Source organism: Neopsephotus bourkii, unplaced genomic scaffold, assembly GCF_033783945.1.
Source record: "Neopsephotus bourkii isolate Nb327-2 ecotype Australia unplaced genomic scaffold, CSIRO-AGI_Nbou_v1 NB_318, whole genome shotgun sequence".
Classification (NCBI taxonomy): Eukaryota; Metazoa; Chordata; class Aves; order Psittaciformes; family Psittacidae; genus Neopsephotus; species Neopsephotus bourkii.
The window spans coordinates 5,007,490-5,026,750 of NW_026900826.1; the positions used below are offsets into that span (position 1 = coordinate 5,007,490).

General features: G+C 37.8%; 1 protein-coding gene across 10 annotated transcripts in view; it reads left to right on the forward strand.

The window, feature by feature from the left end:
- Nucleotides 1-19,261, forward strand: part of TCF12 (transcription factor 12) — a 170,014-nt gene that overhangs the window by 29,367 nt on the left and 121,386 nt on the right. For all 10 annotated transcript variants that reach the window (XM_061347478.1, XM_061347480.1, XM_061347479.1 and 7 more), the window contains one exon: nucleotides 19,159-19,232. In XM_061347478.1, the coding sequence (XP_061203462.1) occupies nucleotides 19,159-19,232 (74 nt within the window). The remainder of the gene's footprint in view (nucleotides 1-19,158; nucleotides 19,233-19,261) is intronic.

Consider the following 19,261-nt stretch of genomic DNA (forward strand, 5'->3'; position numbering starts at 1 on the left):
ACACAACACCCCCCACCCCCCAGATTTAAACCTTCAGGTGCAAGAGAGTGGGTTGTACAGAAAGGAAAGGAAATAAAATTTATATTATATAGAGGTCCAAATCAGCATTTATTTAAAAAAAAAAAAAAAAGCCATTGAGTTATTGAGTGTTAAATTCTAGACTGCATTTAGTAGGGTAAATTGCTTATAATTCTGGAAGCACTGATCCTGATAGGAAAGGGTGATAATTAGTTTCTAATATGGACAGAATTGCTGTTATTAGCTGTGCTCCACATGTTTGCTTCCCCTGTGGCATTCCTTGGGGTGCAGCAGATGGATGAACAAGGGGCAGAGGTAATGTGTGCCGGGATCGGCTGCTGCTTTCCCCCAGGGATACTTCTAGAATGCTGATCTCTTCCTTTTTCTTTCTTCCTTTCTTTCTTTCCTTTTTTCTCTCTTTTTCAGCAACTTTGAGATGTATCAGAATTAATTTATGGTGTCACTCCCTTATAATCTATTAATCCAACCATTTAATACCAGTATGCTAATGTCTTATAAAAGGATGGACTGTTACGTGTGTGCTGTTATCTTAAATCTTACAAAGTCAATATCATGCTTAAATACTTTGTGAGGTTGTGGCATTAATAGTCCAGTGTTGCCTGTTACTGTTATCTGATCTTTTGTAACATAACTCCATTTCAATAGCAAATGGATATTGTTACAGCACCTGGATGATAAAATGGAGCATGCTATGGGAAAGGATTGTCTTTTCTTAAAAATCTGTCTCAGTAATACATGCTCTAATTTTCCTTTCTTTTTGCTCTTGGTTACAGTGTAGGCAGAAGTTGTGTGTGGGGATTTGTTTGTGGTGCTTTTTATTTTTAAAGCCAAATCTGTTCAAGGTGGTACTGTACATCGCCTTCCCACTTTGCCATCCGAAAAAACAGAGTCTTGCTTAGGTAAGACGGGAGGAGGCTGACTTCCCCATGCTCCAGCCTGGAGGAAGCCCAGCACTGGTGCAGCAGCTCTCACCTGGTGGCATAGCTGAGGGCTGGGAGCATGTGGGGAGCCCTGCCTGCTGGAGGTTGGTTGTGTGCCACATGCCTGCACGCTCAAAGGCAGGGGTCTTCATCTGAGAGGTTACCGTGGAGTGCTTACTGAAATGGTCAGGAGGAGGAGAGGTCAGGGAGCTGCATGTGCATGTGCGTGCGCATACGCTGGTTAGTAGAAAATACTTTATTTGGTGCTTTTGAAGGTTTAAACTTTGTTTTAACTCATCTTTTATTTTTCCTTGTCCTTTACTTAATTATTCTCCCTCCTGACCCATCTTACTCCCTGAATCCTTAGGACTCCTCTTGCTTGTTTTGCAGCCATTCATTCTTTTCCTGCGTCTTTTTGTTCTCATTTTTGTTTCAGCAGTCCTTAATAAAACATTTGTTTTCCTTTCTGAATATAGTTAGTATCTTTTTTAATATGGAAAAACCATCTGGTGAAGTAGTTCTTACCTTTTTCCCATCTTTACTCCCAAAGACAGGTGTGGTAGATGTAAGAAAGAACTGGAAACCTAATACACTGATTGAAAACGTTTTCCATGCAAATACTGCATATAATATTTAAGATTGTACTAAAATGATACAGATACAGCACAGATAGTTTCTAGTTTGCAGATAAACTTACATCCATTGGTACAGACTAATGTAGAATCACAGAATAGTTTGGGTTGGGAGGGACGTTAAAGATCACCCAGTTCCGGCCCCGTGCTATGGGCAGGGACACCTTCCACTAGAGAAAGGATGTTTAAAGACCTGTCCAGTCTTTACTGACTGGTTTTGCGTATTTTATCAATTGTATCTTTTCCAGTACATATGCTACAGTGAATATCGTATAAAAAGCAATTATTATCATATCAATCAGTGCATACATCCATTCACAATAAAAGGTCCATGTAAAAACCCCATATAGAGGTGTGTAATAACTCTGTAGTTTATAAGAAAGCTCAGAGCTTTTTTATAGCATGTTTGCCATAATCTCCTAGCATGTCTCAGTTGAAGGCAACAGGTATTAAATGTCATTTCAGACTGGGCTGTAGCTGGTTAGGATTGTTCCTGTCTCAGCCCGGCTAGTGTAGAGAAGCCTTCGATACCCCATCCCTGGAAGTGTTCAAGGCCAAGTACACTGAAAACTGTCAGTCTCTTTCCAAGGTTGGATTTTAGTGTGTTTTCTTTCTCGTTTTACCCTGGATTCTTGAACTGGAATAACTAAAGGAAATAGTGATTTAGTTGGTTGTTATTTTATATTTATTTATTTATACACACACATGTACTTACTTTCTGGACTGTGGAACCGTTTTGGACTTTCATAGATTCTTTCTGTCTACTCTTGCTACCACATAGTACAGATGTGGGTATGCAGTGGAAGTGTGTTGACGAGGAATTACACCTTCTGCATGAGGTTTGTGGTGTTTGTAGCACAGTGACTTTTACAGCAACTATTTTTTGATTGAAGACTTACAGAAGACACCCTTCTATGAAATAAAAGTTCAAGTAAGTTTTTAAATAACTGCACCTAACACTCTCAGAAATGGCAGAGTACTTCAGTGTTTCCTAAAAACTAGATGATGATAGTGAAGTTGTAGAGAGGTGGTCTCAATCATCACATAAAGTGGTTCTGGCAGTGATAGTGAAAGATCATGTTTGCCAGCTATAACAGTATTTTTTCCAAACTATGCTCAGTTAGTAGACAATTGAGCATAGGGTGTAGCTTGGCACGGAACTGAGGATGTTGCTGGTATTGGTCCTAGCGGTAGTCAGCAAAAAAGTTTTACTCTGAAGTAGTTCCTCTGTTATTCAGTAACTTCATTTTGAACATGGACAGTGTGAGATATTTAATATTCTGATCATACAGTCAATTAATTGCTTCACACTTTGGCTGCTTAAATAGGCTGAAGAGTGCCAAGGTGCTTGATTCAGGGAGTTCTGCTGGTAGGATTCTCAAAGGTCATGTTATTCAAAGAACTTTTGGCTTTCTTTGTCTGCGTAGTTGGGTAACATGAGTGTTCTAGATCAGTAGATGGATTCCTTGTTTTTGATGCTAAGAAAAAAATTCAAAGAGCCAAGACTATGATGTGGCAGAAGCAGGTTCCTAAACAAATGCTTTGTCAGATCAACCTATTGACCATTGCTCCTAACCCCTGTCACATAAGTGATTGTCTGGAGACTGAGTTGTTTCTGTAACTGACAGCCAGGTGCAAATACAGGAACTGGATGTGTACTGAAGAGGATGGAAACTTGGAGAACCTTGGAGAAAAAAAATACTTCCCCAAGGGAAGGACTGGAAATCAGGGAAAAAATAATCATCTACAGCATGTCTGAAAGACCAAACACAATGGTAAACAAACATAAGAAAAAGACATTTAAAAACCAATGAGTCACTGGTGCAGGATGAAAAACACTTTTGTTTAAATCTAAGCTGTTTATATTGACCCTTTTCAGAAAAAATACTGTTTCTGTGTCCTCCTGGTTAAGTAGGTGTGGTGACTTTCTCCTGCCTTATAGTGTTGATGCATAAGTCACAGTTTTGAAAACTTTTGGATTTCAAACCAAAGTTTTGTATGTGAATTAGGCATTAATGTTATTGCTGAAGGTTCATGAGATTTGTTGTTGTTGCAACTGTCTTTTTTTGTGGGAAAGACTGTAATAACTGTGTACCTTTCATTTTCAATTTCATAACTTAAAGTAAAATTTCCTGCTGAAATCAACAGAAAGCTTTGATTAAACCTGGTATCTTTTCTGGTGCATGTCATACACTTTCAGAGAAAAGATGCAATGGTAAGAATTCTCATGATCCTTTTCACTGTAGAGCATATTAATGCATTCTTCTATATTTTAACTCCTTTTCATGATCTAATAAGAGATATTTTACTTGTTGCACAGTATGTAAAATTTTTGAACTGTGTATTTCTCAGTCTTCCAGAACGACCTTTTACTGTAGCCTATGTGTTTTGTGATATGAGCTGAGCAAAATTCTGTTATCTGAGAAGTAATTTTATTGCTTGATTTTAGTATGAAAACTTTGTATATAAATTTGAAAGTACACTTTATAGTGCCATCTCTCTCTCATACAAATAGAATATTCTTTATAGAATACATACATTCTGCATAATATTTAATATTATATAGAGACTTGCTTAGCAAAACAAAATTATTGACATTAAATTCACTAAGCAGTTATTCAGGTATTACCCCTGTGATGAACCAGTTCAAGAATTTTGTTTTTCTTCTTCCACATCGTGTTGATCAGAGCAAAATTAGTTCTGTGCTATTTGTCCAAAGGACAGAAAAGAATACATGCATGTGTATAGACACATTAGGTTACCGTTATTAAATAGGCGTAGTAAAATGTTCCTCCTAAATAGAGAATTCGATATATTTTGCTTCATTTTTACTTGTGCACTTTTAGAATACTGACCTCTGTAGTTGGTTCATTCTTCCTCTTTAGGCTGCTGGTGGCCTTGATTTACCTCTGTTGCATTTTAAAAGTAAATAAAATAAGTTGTACATATTAGTTTTTCCTTTCCAATGAGGCTGACAACATCAAGGGACAAAGAAAGAGGTAGTAAAGACCTAGCCAGAGCTACTAGCTCTGATTTCCTGCTATCTCTGATCAATAGCATATTGCCTCCCACCCCTTATAACTCTTTTTGTCCTATAACCATATTTGCAACTACTAAGTTCAAACAGAATATTAAACTTTGAAGTATTCTGTAATTTAAGAGTGTTCATGAAGTTGATTTCTAGGCTTGTTCTAAATACTACTTTCTGTTGTTGATATATGTGCTGTCTGTGGAAACATAATGTATCATGGGGTTTTAATTAACTCATGAACTTGTGCAGGTTATCCATCCTTTTTTATTTTAGTATCCTTGATGCTTTGAGGGTAAAGTACTTTTGCTTGTGCTTTGAGTTGCTTGATGTGATTTAGATTCAGTTTGGAGCTCTTGGCAGCTTTTAACAAGGTGCTGTGATTGAGCTAATCAGCCTTGCTATGAACTGGCTGTGGTCTGGAAGCTTAACAGCCTGAAGATTGCTGTAGTTCCAGACATCTAATTTTGGAGCTGTTTTAAAAATGGCTTTGAGTGGATTTCATGTGTAAAAGATGGCATACACATGATGACACTGCTGTAGTCAGTGTTTTCCTTAGGCCAGATTTTGAGACCTGTTTGAAATACAGGTGTTCCCTTCTGTAATTCATACATTTTTTTCAGCAGAATCTGATCATTATAATAAACTGATAAACTGATCATTATAATAAACAAAATCTTGTAAACCTTGTGTTAGAATGAGGAATGTGTGTGTGAAGGAGGTGTAATTGGATTTCAATATAAAAGGTGTTAAGTGCAACTCTAAATTAAATCAGGTGCTGCATTAGATTCTTCTATTAGTTGTCTGTAGCTAGCATTATGTATGGCATTACTCTGGATATAATCAAGTGCAGCACATCTAGAATTTTAAGCTTCAAAGGCATTTTATTCTCAATAGGAGGTTAGATGAAGTGGCTTAGCTTCTCTTGTATTTTTAGAATCTTTTGTAAACTGCTAAACTCTGATTTTACAATGAAAGGGTTAACCTATGTTCAATTGATATTTTCTATGAATAGGGTGTCTTAGATATTTAAGACTTAAAAAAACTAATAGGTCCTTGGATAATTTAGAGGCTTCACAGATCTTAAGAGGACCATGTGTGAAGTTTGTGTTCACTCTGAACCTTTTTTTAATAACTGCAGGTGTAAATTTTCTTGTCTGTTATTGTCTTCTTTTTATGTAATATTTCATAGGTAGTGGGTGGTTTGGTTTTGATTTCATTTTCTCTTGTTTCTTCTACTAGGATTAAGATAATGATACACTCTGAGTCCTTTAGGAAAATGAAAACTAGGCTAAAGAGATATTAAGGGCTCAAGTGTATACAGTGTTACAGTTTCTTGATAATTGGTTAAGAATATATATGTTACTCAAGGCAAGTTATGCCTCTGATGTTTAAAAATTCAGCAGTGAACTTGAAAACGTCAAAGGAAGTGGCTTCAGATTCATTTATTGCTTTTTTAAAAAGGAAAGCCAAGCAAGGAATAAAATCCTTACAACAGTCCATATTACTTCATGTGAAGGTGATACTGTAATTGGTGACATACAGAGATTTTAAAAGTTGAAATTACATATATGCACCTGAGTGATGTACATGATTACTGCCTTTATGTGACCCTCTAAATATAAATTTTACATCTTTGGATATGTGCAGTGAATTACAATGGACTGGAGCTCTTTGTACTTGAATTTTTACATTTGATTCATATGCATCCTATGTTAACCTGTATTTGTTAGTTTCATTGGACTTTCACATCACTTGTGAAAGTTCAGTGAAGTACTTACGTGTTGGTTTGGCTGTTGGGGTCTGTGGAATGGGCACAAAAGGACACGAACTTCATCTACTGTAGCCCTTCAGTTATGTGAACATACCACATTTGTTTGAATTCAGATTCAGTGCAGTTCAGTTTACCAGTATTCCTAATTTTCTTAACATTATGTGGGCTATCCTTTTCTAAAGGAGTATGTTCTGCATTTTCAGTCCATGAGAATGCATACTGTGGAGCTGTATGTGGTGTTTATTCTGAGTTGTCCTATTACATGTGTGAATTTTCAGAATGCTCTCCATCTTGAAGGGAGGGTTGATATTTTTTCATCTGAATCTAAGTCAGTAATACTTCATGTGCAAATAGGGATATGAAGAGAGATTTTGATGCCTTATTACCCTTTCACACAGTGTGATCTGCAAAACACTTAAGTGATAGTACATTGAAGGGTAATAATATTCTTTGTGACTGGAATATAAGATTTTTTTCCCCAGGTACTGAGTCATAGTTGCCCCTTTCAAAAAGGCAGAAACTGGTTTTGTTTTGTTTTTTTATTTTTTGTTACTTTACGTATTCAACAGAATGTGAAGAGTGTCTCAATTATTTGATAATCCTTATAAAGGGTAACATTTTATTTTTAGTGGCTGAGCAAAGCTGGGCACTTACACAAATTTCATTGTGTTGGAGTATGAAAAAGTGAAGTACAAAGTGAAGCAAAGTCTGAAAGCTGTTGCTAGAGCTAAAAGCAGTAACAGAAAGAGAGCCAAATGCTGGATTTAAGGCCAACAAAACTTAAACTTAAGTCACCACCCAGAGAGGCGAGGTTTAAATTGGCTTGTTTTGGCAGTGCTTAAGATTCTAAAATACAAAAGAGAAAATGTGCTATAGTAATTTATAGAATCAACTTATTTGGCACATGGAACTGTAGACTTGTTTTGGCTAGAATTCAAAGTGTACTTAGAAATTTTTAGAGTCCTACTTTTTGTCTTTTTAATTACAGAATGAACAGGGAAGGAAAAATCTTGGGTTTTGTTGCCATTTAGTTTCAAGTAATTTACTCTTCCTTTAAATTTTGGCTGAAATTCTAACAAGTGAATGATACTGCATGTGAGTGTGCTGGCACTGTTGAACTTCTGGTAACCTGTTTCTACCCTAACACTGAGCAGATTTGATAGCTTTAAGATTTTATGAAGCTTGTTGGTCTTCGTTGTAATTAAAAGATGCAATTATTCTGTTCTTTTTCTCACACACTCATGTAGTGTCAATGGCCCGATAAAGCCAGTAGAGTTCCAAAGTAGACTGCAGGATTTCGTGCATTAACACAAGGTGATGTCTTCTCCCTCTTCCCCAAAGAGATCACCATGTTTCTAGAGTATTGCCAGTCTCAGAGCTAGTGATTGCTTGGGAAGTGGTGGGCTGGCTTCTCTGGCCCTTCATGTGACTGTGACTGTGACTCTGGCCGTGTTTGATTCTTGTGCTCTCCCCTTCCTTTCCGCCAGTGCTGGTCATGTTCTGTCCCAGTAGTGCAATATTTCTGTGAGCTCATCTGGCCAGAAACCAGCAAGGGTTGTTTTTATGGTTCTGTTTTTTGCTAGTTTCTTCCTGAAAGGGTTTACTGCAGGACCTTGCAAAACAATGGTGCTCATATGAGGGAGGAAGACACAAAAACCTTGCTACGGGCAATGGGGACAGCAAAGTGTTAAGGGAAGTAGGGTGGCCTCCTTTGAGGTGGCAGCCAGCCCTTGGTTGTTAGTAAGATAGGCTTATGTTTGCATGCATAAAGCTTGACTCATGAGCTGTTGTCTGGCAATGGTTCCTGCATCAAAATCCCTTCTGAGGAGTTGGGAAATGTTGCTTGACTGTTTAAAGGCTTACTTCGCATGAGGAAATGTTGTAGTGCTGTAGCTTACGTGTTAGCCAATGTGCTGGATGCTGTGCTGGCAGGGACCAGCTCCCTGCAGTGATAGGGAGCTGCTGGAAAGTCTTTGTATCCTTCCATCCACTTCTTATTCTTACTCACCTGTAATATTAAACTTACAGTATTGGTTCTAATTCTAATCTAAAATAATTAGTTTCTGTGTCCCAATGAAATACCCCTAGAAACCTGTTCTGAATTTTAAGGTCTAAGTTTCATAGGAATGAAGTTGTGAGACTATTTGATGCTTTTCTTAGAAGGAGAGACTTTTAAAACATCCTGCGAGAAGGGATTTAAAAAATACCCCAACCAGGCAGTTATTGATTGCTACTTGCTTTCTGTCTACAGACTATTCAAGTTAATATTTGGAATTGTTTAATGATGTATTATTATTGTAGAAAGAATAATTACCAGGTAAGGGTGCTTTTCACAACAGGAAGATTCTGCCTTATTTCATTGGCTTTCAGCATTTTCTAGCTGTAACCTACAGAACTACTGTAACAGCATACTTTGAGAAGCAGGAGCAGATTTTTTTGTTTATTTATTCAAAGTGCAACTTGCCCTCATTTAAAAAATGCACTTGAACAGCAACAGGTATGTCAGTTCCAGCCATAAGGTTGTTAAAGAACAAAAGCAATTTAAAATGGAGATACTCGAATATAAAATCCAGTTCTAACTTTTCCATCAAAGTTCTGCTTCTGAAGTTTGTATGGTTTCTAAGTGTATTTTATTAAAAGTGTTCTAGCTCATGTGACACTTGTTACAAGAAAAGCGTTGAAATCTCACATTTATATAAAAAGTGTGATATTTAGGATTTAAGCCAAGGAGAAATGTTACACAGTCCAACCAGAGTATGGAGTATTAAATGAAAGGCCAGCGTAAGAAATAGAAGGAAGAGCAGTGAAGTCTTCAAACAGGAGGAAAAAAATCTTGGTTTTTGGTTAGGAAGTAAAGTTGGAGAAATCTCAACATTTTTGCTATCGAAATGTAGGTGTTTCTGGACTCATTTCCACCAGACCCAGAGCCTTTTTTTTTTTTTAAAGTTAGTGAGGGTAGTGCTTTAAGTTCTTTTAAAGATAGTTGGGTCTCTCTGCTAAATTAGCAGTGTTAAACTGTTGTCATTTTTCAGCATTTAAATACCACAGTGCTGAACGGGGGGCCTTGTCTACTCTAGAGCTGTTACTTCTGCGTGACTAAATTATCTAAAGGTATAATTTTGTTGTTGGAAGGTAATCCTTCCAAACTTACCAGCTGTAGCAACATGAATATACTAGGAGAAGAATGATAAAATGCACACGATTCTGAAGTGCAATGGAAATAAGTAGGTTAATACTATTTGGTTACGAAGGAAGAAACTGGTGAATACAGGTGTTGGGCAGCTAAATACGTCAGTGAGGTGTGGGAAGACACCTTGGGTCAATGGAAGGAGCAGCCTTTCTTTTGAATAAAGAATGGGAACTCCTAATGAACAGAAACACTTTTTTGGAGATGGAAGGTAAACTAGGCTCCCTCAGGCACCTCAGTTGCTGCAGTACTGCTGTGTGTTAGTGCAAGGCCCATTAACATCAGGCAGCTATCTTCGTTCCACCTCGTTTGTTGATGTAAGAGACTGAACTGAATCATATCAGCTTTCCGGCACTGTGGGCACACCATCATTTACTGCCACTCACATTAAGGGAGCTGTCAACACAAACCTGCCTGCCTGACTCAGAAAGCGGCTAACAACTCAGGCAGCAAGGAGTTTGATTCAGCAAATACTTGGGCAGATATAATGGTATCTGGGAAATTTAAAGGCAGATTTCTCTCCTTTGACACAGAACGTCACGTTTTCTTACTTTGAGAATGAGGCTCAAAAATACCAATAAAATCTCTGTCACAGAAGTGGTTGGAAGAACTGTTTCAGTGTTGAAAGGGAAGAGGTTTGAAAGATTCTTGGGGCTTTTTGTTTGTTTGGGTTTGTTGTGTTTTGGGGTTTTTTTTTAAGGTGTCTAAGGGCCCCGCTGGCAGCACAGGCTGTGCCAGGTCTCCATCATTTGTTCAGACTGGATTCTGCTTATGGCTTTTAGAAGTAATGGAATTACTGAGAACTGTTGGTTTTGGACCTCTGCTAAAGAAGTATCTGGCAAGAGCTTTATTATGTTCCAGCCAGCTTATGAAGGGGAAGCATCAGTTAGTGCGCAATGCATCCTGGAAAAAGTAGTCTTTGACACTGCAGGCTAATGTTGACTTCCATCAGCTCAAATTCTTGAATGTATAAATGCAGATAAAGAGGCTTCTTGAAAGTTTTTAATAGTTTAAACTTTTTTTTATTTCCCCCCCTGTATGCCTAAAATAATGGAAGAACATACATTTTGCTTTAGGCGGGGCTTTTACTGAGGGAATAGGTGCTATCTTCCCTTGGACAAACCAGCAGGGCATGTTGTGCTGTAGGGCAAACGGTAAAGCCCTAACCTCACAAAAAGCTTCTTTCTTGGATGAAAATGAAGAAGTATGGAGGCTTTCTTCTTGATTTTTTTTTTTTTTTGGGGGGGGGGTTGGGGGAACCCAACCAAAATCAACAAGAACCCCAAAAGAGCAGGGTAAGTGCTCCAGGTTGTCATAATTTCCTAAGTCAGTATTTGCTATATTTATTCTACTGTTTTTTCACATGTAGCATAGAGCTGGCCTACTACATCTCTGGCTTAACTGAACAAATGTGCTGTGCCTGCATTTATCCATTAGGCATTCTTCCCTGTTTAAATACTGAGCAGATAAACTTTGGTTTGGAGTTAAAAGATGTCTGATGCTGACATGTTCATATAATGGACACTTTTCCCAGATGAATTGAAAGAGCCAGAATTCTGTTAAGAGCTGTGTACTCTTGAGCAAGTAATTGTAAGAAATCTTCTCTTAAAGATAAATTGGGGGGAGGAGTGGTGGGGAAAAATCAGGGTTAGGGTTGGGTAAACCTGAAAATCTTTTAAACTACTTTTGTCTTTTACCAGTTTTCTTTTATAATAAACATAAGATGTTGGTGTATTGATGTTTTACTGTGAGATGCTGGGATGCTGTGCTGCTGTTAATAGATAGATGTTAGGTTTCAGTAACATAGGGTAGCCAAAAATCAGATACAGGGATACTGTGTGCATTAGCAAAGTATAGGCTTTCTTTCACATACTTTGAGGAAATGGCTTGGTCTAGATCTTTTGAAGATCAGACTTCTGTGATCTTGACTGCAAGTCTGTAAATATCTTTGTTTCCAATCATAGAAATTTAAATGTGGTATTTATATTTCCTTGTCTATACTGTATTGTATATTGCCATTATACTTTAAGCTCAAAATCAAGGCTCACTAGGATGGAAGGTTTTTGTGTGATACTTTATTTCTCCTCTGGTTCACCTACATGAACTCAGAAAAACAAAGTTTATGATGTTTCTCACAGATGTATCGTTTCAGTTCCTTTCCTCTCCTCTCTCTCCCTTAACACCCACACACCCCCTCCCCACACACCCCCCCACCCCCACACCCGCCAACTGCTTGGTATATCAGAGGGTCTTTTTTTTCCTTAAAGGGTTTGAGTGTTAATTAATGCATTAGTGATAATCTAAATATCAACAAGTACTTTTAATTTGTTACAATTGGATGAATTTAATCATACATGTACATGACGATCATCAACACTATGAAGGGATGCTCGCAGGTTGATCTTGGAATTTGTTCTCAAGAGGGTCAGAGTTTGCCGGATGCAGTAAATGACTGAAATGTTTTTAGACACGTTTTTAGAAAAGCTGTTACACTTGCAGTGTTTTCTTTGCTCATGAGGATTAACGCCTCAGTTACACACTGTGTAACTCAGGCTGTATAGTGTTCTGGTGCCTGAACTGGCCGTTTTCTGTACTGTTGTAGTATGGTTGGTAACAGTGGCTGTTGACTGTGGGGCTATATTTGAGTATTTTTGGCCTGCTGTGTTCAGTCTTGTGACACTGGCCTTGGTTTGTTTTACATATAAATAAAAATATGTGTGTATATATATATCTATGTATAGTAAAGTGTATGGTTATATAAAGCTGTTGAGTCATAACTGAAGTAACCACAGGAAAATTTGCCAGTTGAATGGATTATTATGGCAGCTAATATTGTAAAGCTGAGACTTGCGTGTTAGAGCTCTTCAGTCAGATACTTCATGGTTCAATACAGAGGAGCGAATAAGCAGCATGATGCAATTTAATAGCAGTTTAACCGTGTGTGTGTTCGCATATGAAGAAAAGCTCTGGCTTGTATCCCTGCTAAAGGCTGGATCTCTAAGCTGGTTTGCTGAATTCACATCTGTAACCAGAGAGGTTTCAATTTATACTGTGTCTGCACACATGTAAATATAATATACATGAACATAAGCATTTTAGGTGTGGGTTTTCCCTCCCTGTCGTGTCCGTATCCCCCCCCCCCCCCCAAGAATATTAAAGCTTGTATTTATACAGGGGAACTCTTTTTTAACTAATTTAGATGCTTGATTTTATATTTTCATCATTAATTGTGCTTAAACTGTCTGAATAAACATATACAAATAATATATTGCATACAGTGTATTACATACAGTATTGTAAATATGCTTTCCTCTTCGAGCTGTACCTGATGTACTTTTTCTGGCAGGTTGAGTGTAGCAGTATGCAGTTTTCTGGTTTAGTACAGTTTGGGTGGGAAATGCCGGTTCCAGTGTTATTTCTGAGCAGATTGTACTGTATTTAAAGTGTCCACGTCATACCAGGTCACTCGCTATGTTTGGTGATGTGAGTTAGAGTCTGGGAAACAGAATAAGAGGAAAGAGAAGCAGGTTACTTCTGACATTTCTGTAAGAGCACTGCTATTATAGGAATTAATAACCTAATGTTGTTCTTACAGAATAAATGGGGCTTATTACAAGAAATGAATAGGATGATTTCTGAAATTAAGTAAAAAAGTAGTAATGGCCTTTTTTTAATAGCAAATTATATTTATTTTCTGAGTGGAAACAAATCTAAAACATACTTCGCAGTTATACAGGACCTCTGTTAGCAGTACTGACGTTTCATGTTAGACACTGTTAAAGTAAATTAAAGCTTTTATCAGTTTTCCTGAAACAGCATGATTTTTTTCCCATTTTGTTCTGTCTTTACACAATGTAAGTATTCTGTTCTATTAGAAAAAGTTCTTCCAAGTGTACACCCCCAAGTTTTATTATTCTTGCAAATAATTTTCTGTATGAAATACAGGCTTTAAAAAGCTTTCCATAAAGAGTTAATGCAATTTGCTGATACATTTTAGGATCCAGCTAATTTTTAACACCTGTCAATGCTAATTTTGGTCTGTTTTTGCTGTTACTCAGGCAAGATGTGTACTTGATGTACATTTCTCCCATTTGAATAATTTTGTTCTGCTGAAGTTTTAATTGTGATTGCTTATTCTGGGGATAGAAATTAACTTTGTATAGCATATCTTGTTGCCTATTCTGAAAATAATTTCCACAATAACTGGCATAGCGGATGTTTATTCTTTGCTATGTCAGATAATCGTGCTCTGGGATCCTCCAGGATAAACAGTGTTTCAAAAATACAGATTAATTTATTTACTACTAATAAGAATCTCTGTTGATATTTCAGACAGTTCTTGCAAACTGATCTTTACAAAGAAAAATATTCAAATGGAAGCTAATGTTTTATGGGTAATAATTGAGATAACTGATGCCTCCTCAGGGTGGCTTCAATCCCTGCAGCGCTTCATTGAGCTTTTAAATGGCTGCCATTAGAGCTTGGTAGTTAACAACCTCAGTTCTCATGGTTATAAACCTGACTGGGCAGGTGGGGAAGGATATTGAAAGTAATGGTTAGGCCCAGGAGAAATCTCACTTTTAGAACACCCAATGGATTAAGTATTTGATCTGCAACTCTGGGCTTAATACAGAGAGGAGAGCGAGCAGCATCATGCAATTGAATAAAAGTATCTCAGGAAGTTTCCTGCAGGAATTGTGGAGTCCAGAGTTTGTACCAGACAACTCTGACTCAAGACAGTGTTTGTGACATGTCCGTTGCACCTCCATTAATCTTCTCTGGGGCAAAAGGTATAAAAAGAGATACTGCCACTGGTGCTTCTAAGAAGTTATTCTACTGGGAGGAACTTTCCATTTTGATCCAGACTTCACATCCATATGCTATAAGGCAATCGTTATATTCTCCAAGAAGTAGTATGGATTGAGATTAAATCTCTTTCTTCCCCCTTCCCCGCTCCGCCCCCCTTGCTTGTAGTACTTCCCCTTGCCTTTCCCTTGAGGGTGGCTGGAGAGAAAGCCCACTATTTATATAGTTAGAAATTGAAGTGGTTTGCCTTTTACCTAATTACAATGTTGCATCTGAATTTATCCCAATGGCACTTCAGTGGTTAGACTGTTGATAGGTTGCCTGGGTTTCATTTCTCTTCTCAATTTGATTAATGTCCTTAGCTTTGTATATTTTAAGCCCACCACATGACATCTATTGTCAATCTGCCTTTGTTTTTGAGCACTGTCCCCTGTCTTCCCTGCCCCTTTCCTGGTAATAAATGTGTGGAACTTTTATACTTTCTTTACTAGTTTATCTCATTTGCAAATTTCAACTACTATTTTAGAATGGAAATCATTATGCTACTAAAAATATTAAGTGTAATATAAAGTGAGAATATTTTCTATTTGAAAGCAAGGAGAAGAGGCTGAGAAATATTCTTAATCTATTGAAATTTAAATTTTTTAATTGAAGTAGTATTTCTCCATCAAATAATGTTTCTCTGCATCCCCTTACTGGAAAGTCTAGACCTGAAATACAGTTTTAGGTAATAAGTTGTATCATACTTCACAATAGACCTTTTACAATATAGAGTCTAATTGTAGATTGATTTGTTTGGGTGTCTAAGATGCAAAATACAATCAATGTTGCTTTGTGCTGTTGGTTTTTTTTCAATTGATTTCAGTTGTTGAATCTTATCTAAAGGAATATTATTACTCTGAAACAAAATTGGATAAAGAAGCTATGAAAGATAGAAACTCATACCTTGAGTACCTAGTATACAATCTACAATGTGATTTTTTTTTTGTCAAATCATTTATTTGATCAAGATCATAGCAGATGGTAACCCTATCTTGTTTATACGAACATGAGAGCCTGTGTCTCTCGAAATAAGTTTTAAATATGGTTGTCTTTGTCTTATACGAGCAAGAACAACGACTTTCATTTCAGTTTGATTGTAAGATCCAATTTTTTTATTAGATAAATGTTTGGACCTGTTTTTTCAGAATGAATGCATACATAGAAGTAATGAGGCAACAGGTTTCTTCAGCTTTTCTTCTAGAAGAGCTTGAAATGCTCACAGTGCCATCTTTTAAAGTGACATAAGCAAAGCCGTTTTAGAGTTCAGTGTATAGAGTGAGAAATCACCCTCGTGACTGGTCTGGCCCTCCCTCCCAAGGTGAGTGAGGAGCACACAGCCTTTCCTGCAGCCTGGCTGGTGTCCTGGGCTGCGGCTGTTCTGTCTGCAGGGCTGGCCAAGGGCAGGGGCAGTGCCCTGCCGGCCCTCCCTGGCACAGCAGCAGGGACTGCATTGGAGGTGCTGTGTAAACCAGGCCAGCCACAGGCTGCCAGCTATGTCTGCTCGAACGGAGATCAAGCGTACTGAATTACACCTACTTAAACTGTGGCCTATCTGCTGTACAAGTAGCCTGTTTTGATTGAGAACTATGAAATCAGCTCGAGCCATTTCAGTTGCTTTCCATTCTCAATGCCTACAGTAAAAAGGAAGTGGGGTTAGAATCTCATTATACTTCTGTCTACCTGACTGCATGTATCTGTGTTTGTAACATACAGTCATTGTATTTCCCCCTTCTTTGCACTGCTAAACAGATTGAGATATTGCAGCCTTTCCATGCGCAGCATGGTTTTCAGTGCTCTGCTAACTCTTACAGCTTTCCTGTGCCCTTTAACATCCGTGAGGAATTAGTGGATACTGGAATTGGACACCACATTTCCTTGTGGAAGGGGTTATATGAAGGTGATGATTCCCCTAGTTCCTCAATTCTGTTTTGTATTTCTCAGGAAAATGCTTTAACCCTTTGATGACACTTTTTTTTGTTTTTGCTTTGAGACTGTTGAATTTATTATCAGAGCTGACCCCTGTGTTCTTTCTTAGTGAGTGTTCCCCACTCTCTTCCCATCTGGAATGTGTATTTTACGGTCCTGATGCATTCCTGTAGAGCTACCTTTGGCTGCATTAAAGTGTGTGATGTTTGTTTGTGCCCAGCCTGTTAAGAGTTTTTTTCTGGGTCTTTGTCTCTTGCAGCATTTGGTTGTTTTTCACGTGTCATCACTGGAAAATACATTAGTGTACCAACCAGGACAGGTTCCTTGAGCATCACTGTAGATAGATATGTATCTAATGTCCTGGTTGAGGGTTGCTGGCCAGTTCTCCTCTTTTGGTGTGTGGTACGTTGATGAGTACTGAGGGCAGCAGCAGCTTTGTTCCAAGTCAAATCCAGATGTCAAGCAGTGGGAAGTCAGAGTGCTCGTGCTCTGTAGCAGTGAAATTCTTCCTCGTAGCCTTCAAGGAGCTTCCAAAATGTGAATGTGTGTGCCTTGTGTGCAGATTCTGATTAAAGGGTACGTCGAGATGCAAGCTTGTTGGTGCATGTAGAAGAAGAAAAAATGCTGCCTGAGAAGGAGGAGAAAGACACCTGGCAGGAACAGGAAGTGTGTTGGTACTGCTCAGTACTCCAGCTAACCGTACTGGGCACTATTTTAGAGAGTGCGTAGTTCTGGGCACTATTTAGAAATCAGTTTTCCTCCTTATCTTAAACTGTTATATTTTGGTTTAGAGCAATTTCTTTAAAAAATTTATTTGCATAATTCAAATTTAGACTTATGAGAATTTTTAGCTATACATGTGCTGGTTTAGCAGAATTTTAACGTGGGTCCTTACGCCCCACTAATTCAAATTTTTGAATGATAATGTTTTACTGGTCAAGGGTCATGCATTTAAACACTCTTTGCATAACCATTATCTGCTGACGTATTTCCTAAATGGGTTGGTATAATGTACCGTGTCTTAGACTTTCCCAAACACTTTGTCTTGCAGGAAGATATTTTTCTTCCTCCCTCCACTATATTGTCTCTTTTGAAACTAAAGCACTGGCAGACTTGTTATGATGATCACTGGATTAGTAGCGCTGTTGTTTCTGTCAGAAAAGAGTCAGTTGTGCCAAAAGATTACTTTTGCCTTTGTCAGTGCCAGCCACGACTTTTTACTCAGCTCCTGGACCAGTCACAATGAAACAACAACAGTGCTGTTAGCTGCAAAGCACTGAACTTCCATGAGCTGCTGGCTCAATGTAGTGGTGGTTTTGCATTTCCAACTGTGAGATCTTTCCTGCAGTACACGTAAGGTGTCTGTAGCTTTCACCTGGGTGATTGTGGTGTGCACTCTGTTTAACAAGCCTTCTGCAGGCTTTGTCAAGCCAGTATTTTGTAGCTTTGAAAAACACATAAAGAAAAAATTATTAGAATTTCATAAAGAAAACTTCATAAACAGAAAAATATTAGCATACTGTTACTCCACAGGTAGTTATTTGCACTGTTTCCTTGCATTTTGTTTTGTAGTGCGGCCAGTCTGAGAGGCGTGCATGAAAGTTTTATCGATTCAGTATAAAATTAGGGTTTAGGGGTCATAGATGGAGGAACTTGCACTCAGTTGTTATGTGTAAATTGTGACACTTTGTTCTTATTTATAAATTATTACTTCATAAAGCTTCATAAATCCTTCATACTGTACATCACATAAAGAATTTATGCTTTATATCAAAACTCCTTATGAGTTTGAGTGACAGGGAAATAATGAGTTGTTTGTGTAGGCCAAAGCATGTGGAAGTCTGCAATTTAGGATGGAAGTGCTCCTTCCTGTTAAAAATACCTTGTGACACAGATAATCAGGAACTTGATTACTAGAATAGTAACTTTATCCTGTATGAATTGGTTACAGGAATTCAGATACTTTTGCAGTCAGTTGTTTTGGAATGTGGTTTAAAGGTGGTTTGACCTATTTTAATAGAAAGTAATCAGAAATTTTTGGCAACAGTGTTTATAATTGTTGGCTAAAACACGAGGTATAAATTATATGTGTATATACAGGGGATATTTATTCTGATGCAGAGTCTAAAGAACTCCCTATTTTTTTGTTCCCCATTCTCTTTTGAGCTGTAAGCTGGATTTGCATAAAGGGAACCGATTCTAAAAGAACCGTTACAGATTCCTGTTTTACGAGGGCAGACACCATGAGTATCTGTGGTGGTTGGGACGTTTTTTTTAAGCCATTGAAATATAACCAGTCTGTCTTGCTTTTTCCCCCCTTATCCTAAAATACCTTGCATGTCACATAAAGAACAAGCAGGGGAAATAATTTTGCACGTATTGCAATACTTACGCAATTCATGAGAGCAAAAAGTTGATAACAAGTATATGTTTCACAGTATGTGCTGCAAGATTCGCTGTTTAAGATGAAGGATAAATCAGTCTATGCAGAAATCCACGTTAACATTGCTGTGCTTGTTTTGTTATTGATGCTAATTTCTTATGGATTGGGTAGGGCAGACACTGTAGATTGGCAAATCATCTTGACTTTTTCTGCTTCTGTTTTCAGCAGCTGCAGGTGTCCAAATGAGTAGGTTGCTTTGTAGCCAGCTTCATTAACAAGGAAACAGTTCATCTTAAGTTTTGCTTTAGAAATACTGCTTTAAATATATGGAAGTGGATGAATTTGCTTTCAGGTTGCATCAGAGAACATTATGCTTTTGCCGTCTTTTCAAATAGGCCTGTATTTTTCTTTTTATTGCTAGGTATGGATGAACGAACAGGTGCCACATCCTGGGGAACAAGTGGTCAGCCAAGTCCTTCGTATGAATCTTCAAGGGTAAGGTTTCCATATAATAACATGTAGGC